The 15,041-nt window shown below is 37.4% G+C and overlaps 1 protein-coding gene across 1 annotated transcript in view; it reads left to right on the forward strand.

The window, feature by feature from the left end:
• The window catches only part of LOC107729113 (mediator of RNA polymerase II transcription subunit 13-like), a 47,002-nt gene extending 32,446 nt beyond the window's left edge, over positions 1–14,556 (forward strand). The window contains exons 19-30 of the mRNA XM_016539490.1: positions 297–486; positions 573–921; positions 1,003–1,219; positions 1,302–1,493; positions 7,611–7,834; positions 7,924–8,066; positions 9,792–9,950; positions 10,101–10,244; positions 10,769–10,929; positions 11,902–12,066; positions 12,209–12,309; positions 13,659–14,556. Of these exons, the coding sequence (XP_016394976.1) occupies positions 297–486; positions 573–921; positions 1,003–1,219; positions 1,302–1,493; positions 7,611–7,834; positions 7,924–8,066; positions 9,792–9,950; positions 10,101–10,244; positions 10,769–10,929; positions 11,902–12,066; positions 12,209–12,309; positions 13,659–13,791 (2,178 nt within the window). The 3' untranslated portion in view covers positions 13,792–14,556. The remainder of the gene's footprint in view (positions 1–296; positions 487–572; positions 922–1,002; positions 1,220–1,301; positions 1,494–7,610; positions 7,835–7,923; positions 8,067–9,791; positions 9,951–10,100; positions 10,245–10,768; positions 10,930–11,901; positions 12,067–12,208; positions 12,310–13,658) is intronic.
• Positions 14,557–15,041: the final 485 nt, after the last annotated feature.

Consider the following 15,041-nt stretch of genomic DNA (forward strand, 5'->3'; position numbering starts at 1 on the left):
ATATATATATATATATATATATTTAGCAAGTCTCAACCACCTGATTTTGCTTTGTTGTAAAATTAAACAACTATATTATCGCCCAGCTCTTTATATGAAGTTGGATATATAAGTATTTCCAACTCTATCCACATACAGTATACCTGTGTAGGGTGAAATGTAGATATAAATCTAATCTGCTGAATGTGACTAGGCATAAAGATATAAACATTAATATCATGCTTTTCTGTAAAGCTGCTTTTGTAAAAAGCGCTATACAAATAAAATTGACTTGACGGTTTATTGTTGTTCGACAGTCCTGTCGGCTTGGTCAGCACAAGCCCATCGCTAAGTCACATGCTGATGGCATTGTGACGGTGAGTGATACTGGAGCCAAACCTTTCACGGATCAGACTCTCACTGACTGGCTCTCAAAAACCATAAACAGCACCAGCGAGGCGTTTAACAAACTCAAACTCTACGCACAAGTGTGCTGTCACGATTTGGGTATGTGCAGAAGCAAATTAAAAGTTCTTCGATGTTGTGCGGACAAGGTAAATCTAACAGTCTTATAATATTTCTTATCTCTTTAGCGTCCATTCTGGCATCACAGTCTTTGGACAGCTCACTGCTTTCCCAGCAAAACCCGACCAGCTCTACACACACTTCCAGCTCTGGTAGCCCCATAACAGCCGCTCAGAACGCCACCCCATCTACCAACAGCACCTCCAACACTAACACCACTACCACCACATCCACCCCTTCTTCCTCTTCCTCCTGCTCTCAGGGCATAGGCACCATGCCATCTTCCAAACCCAATTCACTGCCTCCTTTTGGAGGCTTGCAGTCCAGCCAGCCGACTGGTGGTCAGAGTGCAGGGACTCTGGGTGACGGCACGTCGGCCACCAGCCAACCTCAGGTCCAGTCGGAGCCCGCAGAGAGGTACCACCTTTCACATCCAAACAATCTTGTTACTGATTCTCTCAGATGTGATCTCTGATCCGTGATTTATCTGTGTCACAGCACAATGGAGAGAGAGAAGGTGGGGGTGCCGACTGATGGAGACTCCCACGCTGTCACCTATCCTCCTGCTATAGTGATCTACATCGTAAACCCATTCAGCTATGAGGAGACAGGCCAAGGCGGCAATTCTAGCGTGTGGACGATGGGTCTTCTTCGCTGTTATCTAGAGATGCTTCAGTCTCTTCCTCCTCACATCAGGAATGCTGTATATGTCCAAGTAAGAATCCATCGGATCCGTGCTTTCTGATTAAAACGTCACGTTGCTTGGATCTAAACAGCCAGTGTTTTTTTTCTGCCAGATTATACCCAGCCAGTACTTGCTGCAGCCGGTCTGGAGTGAGGAGCGCCATATATACGCACAGCACCTGAAGTCTCTGGCTTTCTCAGTTTACACTCAGTGCAGACGGCGTCTGCCAACCTCCACTAATGTCAAAACGCTAACAGGCTTCGGCCCCGGCCTGGCCATTGACACTGCACTACAGAGCAAAGAGGTACTCCTAATAATTGCCAATATATTAGGCAAAGGTTTTTCAATTTCAAATGAAATACATTTCAATACAGATTTACCAATTTTTTTCTTTCATTATTTCTAAAAATGCAATGGAGTTCTATAAGGTCTGTGGAAATATTCAGAGGAAAAATATTACTGTTAACAATAGATGTTTTCATTTATTCATCTATTTTGTTGATTTTTTACAAATTTTTATATATTATCATTAGGGCTGTCAACGTTAACGCATGCGATTAATTTTACAATCCTTAACGCGTTAAAATATTTTAATGCAATTAACGCAAAATTACTGAAGCACAATTTCTATTCTAACCCTTTAACCCAATTTTGCTTCTCTGCTTGCGATCAGATCATTTTAAGCCGCTAAACTCTGGGAAAGTTTTCAGTCCAATGATCCAGAAAGCGAATGCATTCAAACAATCCGTCCAAAACAGCGCTAATATAAAGCAAACCAGGCTGATTACATCAGAGGTTGCAGAGAGAACAGAGACTCACAATCCTCACACGTCACATGCGCTGTGTGAAGTACAGACTGAACGGATTGTTACCACAACACATGCAAACTATGTTTTCTCGACTGGATAACTAGTGTCTCGCTAGTAAATTTTTGATGGATGAAGACTGCAATCAAGGTAAAGACGATTGTGGTGGCGTACAGGAGTCGTACAGTAAGCTCGCATGAGTCTGTTATAATAATGCGTGTAGGAGTGCTCTTGACGCACTGATCGCACGTTGTATTTATGCACCGGCACAGACATTTCCGTACATTCACGTTGTTTCCACACACATTCACGATAATGTTTTGATTCGCTTTTTGAAAGACATCTAAATTTATCTTGAAAAAAGTTTGCAGAAAATCCAGATTTTTGAGAATCACCCTTCAATCTTTTGGTTTACTTTGCTGGATATAGCAAATTCATTCCAGTGTGTTTCGCTTTTAAACACGAGCTCTGTCATATTCTGTGATTGTCTCTGAAGAGCACGAGCCCTCACACATCACGCTGTGTGAAGTACAGACTGAACGGATTGTTACCACAACACATGCAAACTATGTTTTCTCGACTGGATAACTAGTGTCTCGCTAGTAAATTTTTGATGGATGAAGACTGCAATCAAGGTAAAGACGATTGTGGTGGTGCACGTTAGGGTTTTTTTGGCATCACCAGGTGGTCCTGTTCGGTATCGCAACTTGACTTCTCTAAAATGTAAAAAAGCTCTTTGCTGTTGCACTGTACACATACTATACAATTCTGAATTTTTTTTTTTTAGCTTTTTTTTTCTTTCATATGTGCTTATAGGGGCTCGTTGTATCATTTGGTTCTTTGGTGTCCTTTTGGAGTTCTTTTGGAGTCCCTTTTTGAAAGACATCTAAATTTATCTTGAAAAAAGTTTGCAGAAAATCCAGATTTTTGAGAATAACCCTTCAATCTTTTGGTTTACTTTGCTGGATATAGCAAATGATGACAAAATAAACATTTGAAACAAGGTATATGGTCTATGCTTAATTTCATGAAGTGTGCGATTAATCACAGAAAAAGGGTGTGATTAATTAGATTAAAAATTTTAATCTACTGACAGCCCTAATTATAATTAAATGTTGTTATAAACAAATGTTATTAATTTTTTGTAAAAAAAAATTTATTTGTCAGTATAAATGTATCTTTATACATGATAATATATATTATCGAAAAAAGAAAAAGTCAAAAGTTTGTAATAATTGCAATAGTAAGATTTTTTCTTAGTAAGTCTCTTTTTTTTCAATAGTAAGTCTCTTTTGCTCAGCAATCAAAAATACGATAAAAACTGATATTGTGGAATTTTATTACAACTTACAATATCAAAACTGCATTTCAATACTGTTTTCTATTTTATTAAATGTTTATTAATTTTGTTTTGTAAAAAAAAAATTATTTGTCAGTATAAATGTATCTTTATACATGATAATATATATTATCAAAAAAGAAAAAGTCAAAAGTTTGTAATAATTGCAATAGTAAGACTTTTTCTTAGTAAGTCTCTTTTTTTCAATAGTAAGTCTCTTTTGCTCAGCAATCAAAAATACGATAAAAACAGTGACATTGTGGAATTTTATTACAACTTACAATATCAAAACTGTATTTCTATACTGTTTTCTATTTCATTACTTATCAATGTTGAAAACGTTTTTCAGGATTCTCTGATGAATAGAAAGTTCAATGAACAACATTTATTTGAAATATAAATCTTTTGTTACATTATAAATATCTTTACAGTCACTTTTGATCAATTTTAATGCCTTCTTGTTGAATAAAAGTATATCTTTTATTTGTAGTTGGTTGCCATTGACTTCCATAGTAAATAATTGCAATAGTAAGATTTTTTCTTAGTAAGTCTCTTTTTTTCAATAGTAAGTTTCTTTTGCTCAGCAATCAAAAATACGATAAAAACAGTGACATTGTGGAATTTTATTACAACTTACAATATCAAAACTGTATTTCAATACTGTTTTCTATTTCATTACTTATCAATGTTGAAAACGTTTTTCAGGATTCTCTGATGAATAGAAAGTTCAATGAACAACATTTATTTGAAATATAAATCTTTTGTTACATTATAAATATCTTTACAGTCACTTTTGATCAATTTTAATGCCTTCTTGTTGAATAAAAGTATATCTTTTATTTGTAGTTGGTTGCCATTGACTTCCATAGTAGGAAAAAAATTACTATGGAAGTCAATGGCAACCACCAACTGTTTGATTACCAGCAATCTTCAAAATATCTTCTATGTTCGACATTAGAAAGCAACTCATACATGTTTGGAACGACATGAGGGTGAGTAAATGATGACAGAATTTTCATTTTTGGGTGAACTATCCCTTTAACTCATTAATATAAGCGCACTATGATAGCCATAAAAACACAGTTTGTAAAACCTGAATGGTTTCTTCTCAAATGTTTTGTGATCCCTTGTGGCCACCACTTTGAAAACCATTGCATTTTATGTAGAACACTATGTAGAAAAGGTTAAAACACCAGTTTTGCTTCAGGTGCTTTAAACCAGCATTGTACAACTTGCACGCCACCTGGCAACCAAAACCAAAAACAAAGTTTTCAAATGGCCATGGAATGGAGAATCTATTAAAGCAGTGTATTAAAAGTGGTCAGGTAGCTGCAAATGTTCTTGAAGTAGTTTAAACAGCTTCCATTGTGTTTTTATCGAATTACACAAGCCAGCCACCCCCATGGACAAAAATTTACAAGTGCACAGAACAAAAAATTTCCATCAATACATCTGAAATATACTTTTTTTTTTTACTATTTTCTCTTCCTTCTCCTCCTCCTCCTCATCATCTCAGCAGAACATGTGCAAGGAAGCCTTTTGCAATCAGTCATCATAAGAAAAGAAATGAATGGAATGCTTTGCCCATTTCTCATCTACCAAAAAAGAGAATGTCAGAAAACAGCATTGAGATATAGATAGCATGATTCTGAAGAAAAGTGTGTTTAAATGAACTTGAAGAGCCTGGCAAAGGCACGTATGAATTTTTCTTCCTGCTCTTCCTGGCTCTTAAGTATCGAACTGAATGGAAATACCTAATGACAAAAAGAGAGAAAAATGTACTTTACAATTACATCTGTAGAAGAAACTTGATGTCCATATCTATTATGGATTTTGCCATGGTTGATGTTTCTCTAACATGTTAATAACTTAGTCCTTAGTCCTGTCAACTGAAAGATGCACGTCTATGTTAACATGCATACATAAATAGGACATATTTGGTCACAATCTCTACGATTCGGTTGAAAAGAAAATCGTGAACATCTTCAAGACCGATCACAACACAAAATTGTCAGATTACCCACCCATAATTTCAAATCAAATCTAAAGTTAAAAAGATTTGCTAGTTCAGCTAAATACTTAATTGTTACTCACACATTAAAACATTAGACATTAAATAAAATTAAATATAAAAACGTAAAAGTACTGTCACAAATCAAGCCTCTGTGGCTCCCTCCGATCACCACCAGAGGGAACCGTCACCGGAGTACTAACTGTTCTTAAGGACTTCATTTCCCATCACCCCATGCCTGAGACTGATTACTTGCACAGGTGCTTATCATTATCATGACTATTTAATCAGTGCCTACCTTACCCTCGTTGCGAAGTCTTGTTTTTGCTACTGCTGACATTTCTGAGCGTTTATACCTTGTTTGATTACCTGTTGCCTACCTGGATTGTCTAGACCCGTCTGATCGTTCGCTGCCTGCCTCTTTGACCTTGCATTGTTATTGGATTTACTCTCTTCTCTGTCTGCCGCCTGCCTCGACCCTTTGCATGGACTCAGGTTATGATTCTGCCTTGCCTACGTTACCCCTGTATACTGTTGATTGAACTTTGCCTGTCTATGTATCTTTATACATGATAATATATATTATCGAAAAAAGAAAAAGTCAAAAGTTTGTAATAATTGCAATAGTAAGATTTTTTCTTAGTAAGTCTCTTTTTTTTCAATAGTAAGTCTCTTTTGCTCAGCAATCAAAAATACGATAAAAACAGTGATATTGTGGAATTTTATTACAACTTACAATATCAAAACTGCATTTCAATACTGTTTTCTATTTTATTAAATGTTTATTAATTTTGTTTTGTAAAAAAAAAATTATTTGTCAGTATAAATGTATCTTTATACATGATAATATATATTATCAAAAAAGAAAAAGTCAAAAGTTTGTAATAATTGCAATAGTAAGACTTTTTCTTAGTAAGTCTCTTTTTTTCAATAGTAAGTTTCTTTTGCTCAGCAATCAAAAATACGATAAAAACAGTGACATTGTGGAATTTTATTACAACTTACAATATCAAAACTGTATTTCTATACTGTTTTCTATTTCATTACTTATCAATGTTGAAAACGTTTTTCAGGATTCTCTGATGAATAGAAAGTTCAATGAACAACATTTATTTGAAATATAAATCTTTTGTTACATTATAAATATCTTTACAGTCACTTTTGATCAATTTTAATGCCTTCTTGTTGAATAAAAGTATATCTTTTATTTGTAGTTGGTTGCCATTGACTTCCATAGTAGGAAAAAAATTACTATGGAAGTCAATGGCAACCACCAACTGTTTGATTACCAGCAATCTTCAAAATATCTTCTATGTTCGACATTAGAAAGCAACTCATACATGTTTGGAACGACATGAGGGTGAGTAAATGATGACAGAATTTTCGTATTTGGGTGAACTATCCCTTTAATTGTAATCTTTCTTACCCTAAACTTTTTGAATGGTAGGCATACCATGTTTCCCACAAGCATATATTAAAGGGATAGCTCACCCAAAAATGAAAAATACCCCATGATTTACTCATCCTTAAGCCATCCTTGGTGTATATGACTTTCTTCTTTCAGACGAATACAATCGGAGTTATTTTTAAAAATGTCCTTGCTTTTCCAAGCTTTATAATGACAGTGAATGGTGGTCAAGATTTTGAAGCAAAATAAAGTGCATCCATCCATAATGAAAAGTACTCCACACGGCTCCGGGGAGTTAATAAAGGCCTTCTAAAGCGAATCGATGCGTTGTGTAAGAAAAATATCCATATTTAAAACTTTATTAACTGTAATCTCTAGTTTCCACTAACTGTTGTTTGTACATTCACTAGAGAGTGCCGTTCCAGCGTATGATGTAGGACGTCATTGCTATTATAAAGCTTGGAAGAGCCAGGACATTTTTTAATATAACTCAGATTGAATTCGTCTGAAAGACAAAAGCCATATACACCTAGGATGGCTTGGGGGTGAGTAAACTATCCCTTTAAGAAGCAAAAACTCTTTTCAACATTAATAATAATAAAAGATGTGTCTTGAGCTTTTAACCAGAAGTGTATAGCTGCCTTTATGCTTTAAAATGGGGTGTTTCACAAAGGGAACATCTTATTTTGGGGTCTGTGGCATCAAAAAAGAAAAAATAAGGCAGGAAATTCAACCTGAGACACAAATAATTTTCCTGGAACAACTGCCATTTTGCAGTTTTCATACATAGAAAAATATTGAGAAATAGGACTGTGTATATATCATAATATTGACCTCTTGGTCCTTGTCCTCCTCAGAGACCCGAGTGTTTACATCTCTACGCACCACCGTTCATCCTGGCACCAGTGAAGGACAAGCAGACAGAGCTGGGTGAGACTTTTGGAGAGGCTGCCCAGAAATACAACGTGCTCTTTGTGGCCTACTGCCTGTCACATGACCAGAGGTGGCTCCTGGCTTCATGCACAGACCAGTACGGAGAGCTGCTGGAAACCTGCGTCATCAGCATTGACGTACCCAACCGGTGAGCACTTAAGAGTTGGTCTTTGATTGGCTTAGTTTGCTCAAGCCCAGGCCTCTGTTTGTGACAGGTGTTTGTGTGTTTTCACACAGAGCTCGGAGGAAAAAGGGCTCTGCACGACGGCAGGGCCTTCAGAAGCTTTGGGAATGGTGCCTGGGTCTCGTACAGATGACCTCACTTCCTTGGCGCATTGTGATTGGCCGGCTCGGAAGGATAGGTCACGGGGAATTACGTGGTAGGTTTTGCAATTATTCAAATTGTTTGGCATCATGTGCCCTTTGCTTTTGATCTAACTGCTGTTTTTGCTCCAATCAGATTGGAGTATTATGTTGAGTAGGCGAAACTTGCAGTCTCTCAGCAGACGACTGAAGGAAATGTGCAGGATGTGCGGTATCTCTGCCGCAGACAGTCCCAGCATCCTCAGTACCTCCACCAACTGTTTGATTACCAGCAATCTTCAAAATATCTTCTATGTTCGACATTAGAAAGCAACTCATACATGTTTGGAACGACATGAGGGTGAGTAAATGATGACAGAATTTTCGTATTTGGGTGAACTATCCCTTTAATTGTAATCTTTCTTACCCTAAACTTTTTGAATGGTAGGCATACCATGTTTCCCACAAGCATATATTAAAGGGATAGCTCACCCAAAAATGAAAAATACCCCATGATTTACTCATCCTTAAGCCATCCTTGGTGTATATGACTTTCTTCTTTCAGACGAATACAATCGGAGTTATTTTTAAAAATGTCCTTGCTTTTCCAAGCTTTATAATGACAGTGAATGGTGGTCAAGATTTTGAAGCAAAATAAAGTGCATCCATCCATAATGAAAAGTACTCCACACGGCTCCGGGGAGTTAATAAAGGCCTTCTAAAGCGAATCGATGCGTTGTGTAAGAAAAATATCCATATTTAAAACTTTATTAACTGTAATCTCTAGTTTCCACTAACTGTTGTACGCACATTCACTAGAGAGTGCCGTTCCAGCGTATGATGTAGGACGTCATTGCTATTATAAAGCTTGGAAGAGCCAGGACATTTTTTAATATAACTCAGATTGAATTCGTCTGAAAGACAAAAGCCATATACACCTAGGATGGCTTGGGGGTGAGTAAACTATCCCTTTAAGAAGCAAAAACTCTTTTCAACATTAATAATAATAAAAGATGTGTCTTGAGCTTTTAACCAGAAGTGTATAGCTGCCTTTATGCTTTAAAATGGGGTGTTTCACAAAGGGAACATCTTATTTTGGGGTCTGTGGCATCAAAAAAGAAAAAATAAGGCAGGAAATTCAACCTGAGACACAAATAATTTTCCTGGAACAACTGCCATTTTGCAGTTTTCATACATAGAAAAATATTGAGAAATAGGACTGTGTATATATCATAATATTGACCTCTTGGTCCTTGTCCTCCTCAGAGACCCGAGTGTTTACATCTCTACGCACCACCGTTCATCCTGGCACCAGTGAAGGACAAGCAGACAGAGCTGGGTGAGACTTTTGGAGAGGCTGCCCAGAAATACAACGTGCTCTTTGTGGCCTACTGCCTGTCACATGACCAGAGGTGGCTCCTGGCTTCATGCACAGACCAGTACGGAGAGCTGCTGGAAACCTGCGTCATCAGCATTGACGTACCCAACCGGTGAGCACTTAAGAGTTGGTCTTTGATTGGCTTAGTTTGCTCAAGCCCAGGCCTCTGTTTGTGACAGGTGTTTGTGTGTTTTCACACAGAGCTCGGAGGAAAAAGGGCTCTGCACGACGGCAGGGCCTTCAGAAGCTTTGGGAATGGTGCCTGGGTCTCGTACAGATGACCTCACTTCCTTGGCGCATTGTGATTGGCCGGCTCGGAAGGATAGGTCACGGGGAATTACGTGGTAGGTTTTGCAATTATTCAAATTGTTTGGCATCATGTGCCCTTTGCTTTTGATCTAACTGCTGTTTTTGCTCCAATCAGATTGGAGTATTATGTTGAGTAGGCGAAACTTGCAGTCTCTCAGCAGACGACTGAAGGAAATGTGCAGGATGTGCGGTATCTCTGCCGCAGACAGTCCCAGCATCCTCAGTACCTGTCTAGTCGCCATGGAACCACAGGCATCCTTTGTCATCATGCCAGGTAATTAATGTGGCGCTTTCACACAGAGCAGTTGTTCTGCATTTGGCTGTACTTTGTCTTTGTTTACTGTATCCATTCAGACCTTTAGAAACTAATGATGAATATTTGATGAAAGTTCATGATTTCCTTCCCTTTTCTTTCTCGCCATAGACTCTGTGTCCACGGGCTCCGTGTTTGGCCGCAGCACGACCCTGAACATGCAGTCCCAGTTAAACACTCCTCAGGACACCTCCTGCACTCACATCCTCGTGTTCCCCACTTCTGCCGGCCTCCAGGCCTTCAATCCCAACAACGGTCAGACACTTTCACATCTATCCCACCGAACACTTATTGTGTTTATAGCAGGCTAATATAAGTAGGGATGCACCGATACCACTTTTTCCAGTACTCGCCCGATACCGATACTTCTATTTTTGGTACTTGCCGATACCGAGTACCGATGCCGATATTTTGATTGCATTTGTACATTTTTTTAATATTGGGTACAGAAACCAAAAGGGTATGTATAATGTTAGTTGGTTAACTTCATTTATCAAATAGATACAGTCAAACCAAAATCTATTTATACAGGCGTTAATACTGAATGTTTAATGTTATATTCATTGCATACATATACTTCGTAGTAGACATCCTTAACTCCTTTCTGCTGTCTGTTGTTCTGTTGTCGGTGTTTCTTTGTTTGAATATGGCGCTTATCACATGCTGTGTGGTATCGGCGTTTGGTATCGGGGCATTTTAACGAGTACGAGTACGAGTACAGGAGACCAGTATCGGGCCCTCGGTGCATCCCTAAATATAAGTTCTCATTGTGTTTGCAGATGTCACAGATGGAATGGGCGGCATGGATGGGATCTTAGACCTGCTATCAGAGAATGACCTGGTTGATCCTGATCTCATTAACATCATACCCAACTCTCCCACCACCTCCCCGGTACAGTCGCCAGGCTCACATTACCACCACGGAGGAGATGGCAGCAAGGTAAACTGATTTGCTCTGTCCTTTTGAAGAATTTCTACATACAATATCAGTCATGAAGTCTCTTATGCTCAATAAGGCTGCATTTATTTGTTAAAAATACAGTAAAAAGAGTAATATTGTGAAATATTATTACAATTTCTTATTACATTTATTTAAATATATTTTAGGATGTAATTTATTCCTGTGACGTGAAGCTGAATTTTCAGCATCATTACTCCAGTCTTCAGTTTCACATGATCCTTCAGAAATCATTCTAAACAATTTCTTATTTTTATCAGTATTGATAACGGTTTTGCTGCTTAATATTTTTTGTGGAAACACTTTTTTGATGAATAGAAAGTTTAAAAGAGCAGCGTTTATTTGAAATAGAAATCTTTCAAATAATCTGTTCAATTTCTTGCATTTTTGCTTAATAAAAGTTTTTTTTTTTTTTTTTTTTTTTTTTTTTTTGGTTGCTCAATATAGCAGACTCAAAACACTTTAATGTTAAAACAAAGGGAAACAAGTATTGACTCCTTAAAATGGTTCCATAAATTTGACATCCAGTGGCTAAATTTAAACAGTTTTTTTAAATTAGTGTACAAAAAAGGAGAGTAAAATGGTGATCCTCATAAAGAAATGTCCAGGTCATATTTCATAAAATCAGGAAGAAATCACAAAGTCCGATATTAGGGCTATTTGAACCGACGCATAGTGACATTAAGCACAATGTCACTTTCAGTACCATAATACAGTAATGAAAATCAGAAGATCTGCCTAGACACAATGATTTTTTGTTCTTGGCCTAATTTGTGAGATTCACCTCAATATCTCGTATATCTCTCAGTATCTCAATATCAGGAATCTAAGTTTAGGAGTAATGAGAAATTCTTTTGAATTTTATCCATACTTTTACATAACTGTTTTAAGTGGCTGAAATCATTTGTCAAAGCTGTGAATTCACCCTTTCACTGTCTCTCTCCCCGTCCTCAGGGCCAGAGCACAGACAGGATGGAGTCTCACGACGAGTCTCCCAACATCCTCCAGCAGCCCATGGCTCTGGGCTACTTTGTGTCGACGGCTAAATCTGGCCCACTGCCTGACTGGTTCTGGTCCTCCTGCCCACAGGCAAAGAACCAATGTCCTCTCTTCCTGAAGGTAAGCTGTTCAGTAAATGTAATAATCAATTCACTATAGAGATACATTTACATCTTTATTGTCCAAATCATGTTTCACAATCTAATCTATTTAACAGAGCTGCAGAGGTGTCATATAATGAATGTTTCTGTCTTCCTGTCAGGCTTCTCTGCACCTTAATGTTTCATCAGTGCAGTCAGATGAGTTGCTGCACAGTAAACACACTCACCCTCTGGACTCCAGCCATACCTCAGATGTGCTCAGGTATCAGCTTGGACCCCTTACAGCCACTCTTCCCTATATCCCATGTCTCTAATATATTTCTGTACATTTATAAAAAATTTCCCACATGGTGTAATCCTCATTTTTCATACTTGTTGGAGCTTCGATAATTCGAGATTGCAAGGATCGCAACTGATTTATGAACCATCCCAGACTGGATTTGATTTATGAATAAATTGGCTTTCAAAAAAAGTCTTTCTTTTAAAGGCATCAAACACCATTTCTTTAAAGATATAGTTCACCCACAGTCATCATTTACTCGCCCTCATGTTGTTTCAAACCCAGAAGACTTTCACTCATTTAAAAAACACAAATGAAGATATTTTTGATGAAACCTACGATTTCAGTCCCTTCATTAAAAATTTCATTCCACCAAAATGTTGCTGCTTAAAAAATGTTCATAAAGACATTAAAGAAATCCATATGAATCAAGCAGTTAATCCAAGTCTTCTGAGAAGACATGAACATGACATTCTAAGGAGATATGACATATTTTCAGCATTTTAATTAAGATATGTAAATATAACTACATTTAAATAGTTTTAAGATGTATTGGGGCCCCTCTGGAAGTTTGTAGAGGCCCCTTGTTGAGAACCGCTGCTTCAAATAATGAACAATTAAGGCCTCTGATCACAAATCTCATCTAATGTGGTCAACAGAGGCTCAATGGATGTACGTTGATCAGTGTTAATATTTGAATAAAAGTCTAAATGAAATCTTTTTAGAAAGAGAATGTGTCTCTTAAACCACTTGTTTCATATGGATTACTTTTGACAAAGTTTAATGAAATGGACTTTCAATGAAGGTTTCATTAAAAAAATCTTAATTTGTGCAAAAGGAGGCCTAAATTTAAAGGGATAGCTCACCCAAATTTTTCACAGTGAACAGATTTATGCTGATTCTAAGCAATTTGAATAAATGCATTTTGAAAATATGAAGTTACATTTTCAAAATGCATTTATTCAAATGTCTTAGAATCAGCTCAATTAAATAGATGCAAATAGTAAATAATGGCATTATGCTATGGTTTTTTGTTTGAGTGAAGAAATCCTATGACTGACCAAAATACATCACATTAAGTTTGTTAGTTTATGGTAAAATTGTGGAATCCAAATGGAGGGAAAGTTTATACGCAATTCAGATACATAAATCTTAAATTTATGCCTAAATATTTTTTGTGTGTTTTGAAAACGAGAGCAAGTTTGGAATGACATGAAGATTTTAACTTTTTAGATGAACTATACATATATATATATATATATACACACATATATATTAATAATAATAATTATAATAATAATGGATTTCTCACACATTTTGTCTTTATGCAGATTTGTGCTGGAACAGTACAACGCCCTGTCATGGCTGACCTGTGACCCAGCGACTCAGGACCGGCGCTCTTGTCTGCCCGTGCACTTTGTTGTGCTCAACCAAATGTACAACTTTATAATGAACATGCTCTAACAAATGAGGGGTTCTGCACAACTGTTGCCATGATTTCTCACAACAGACCCCGCAGAGACACAGCATCACTGCACCGCACTGCCGCTGTGGACACGGCTGGGCAAACCAACTTCAATCAGACAGCGCACTTACGGCAATGCCAGGCTGCCCAGTTCATGCCAAGTGTCCATCTCACAACAACTGGAGGAAAAGGAACTAGTCCATCTCAGTGGACACAAGTCCTGATAATGGCCTGAAAGTGCAGTTTGGGTCAGGTTTTATCCAGTTGAAATGCCTGCATATATCTTATTTATTGTACGTTTTTAAATGTGTAATTTCTTAATCTTTTATATTATATAAAGACAGGAAGCTGCATATTGCCTTCCTAAATGAATTGAAAATGGTTTGTCATGTATGTAATTGTCTTAATTACAGATCCGACAAGTGAATTTGCTGTAGGTTGCTTTTAGAGGAATATTTAGAGAAATATTTTCTCCACAATTTTTACTGTCACAGTGTACAGATGAAGTATACAGGAGCTCACGTTCTTACCTTTGTGTGGTGGGGACTTTAAGATAGGCTGTAGCTACAGAATTCCTGTACAGCAATTTATTGTGTTCAAATAAGAGGACAAGAGGTACATTGTCGGATTATATATTTTATATCACAAATTTAGAGAATTGTGTGTGTATATAAATGTGTAAATACAATTGTGTGCCGCTATGGATGGTGCAGCCAATGTTTTAGGAATAAAGTGTGTAAAACCTGAAACCTGTGGTCGTCATTGCACATCCTAAGGAAAAAATGAGACACCATATTGCAGGAGGTTTCATCATACTCTCCAGGTATGATAAGCCCTCGAGGGAGAAACTGCTGTGTATTTATTCTGCTCAAATCCCTGTGAAATGACCAGGTGCTATTCTCATCAGGCCTGTTTGTGTGTCCTGGCGACTGGTTGTGCATATGCGCTCGTTTCCTGATGGAGCAGAACCAGAGGCTGAGCTGTGAATGTGTTGTGTTAATCGTATTCTAACTGTTCATTGAGATACTGGGCACTGCATCACTCTCTATATTTTCGTCACTGCTTTTGACATGATGGTTATGGCTCCTGAGGAATTATTATATATTTTTTCTCCTGACTCTCTCAGAGACATGTACCAGTCATATGTGCCACTGCTGATAAAATACCTTGGTCTGTAGTGTCAAAATATTTTAATTTTGTTCTGCATTCTGTCTTGGAAATTGCTCATTTGAAAGATGTGAAATTCCTA

The sequence above is a fragment of the Sinocyclocheilus rhinocerous genome, unplaced genomic scaffold, assembly GCF_001515625.1.
Source record: "Sinocyclocheilus rhinocerous isolate Xijiao unplaced genomic scaffold, SAMN03320098_v1.1 scaffold1870, whole genome shotgun sequence".
NCBI lineage: Eukaryota > Metazoa > Chordata > Actinopteri > Cypriniformes > Cyprinidae > Sinocyclocheilus > Sinocyclocheilus rhinocerous.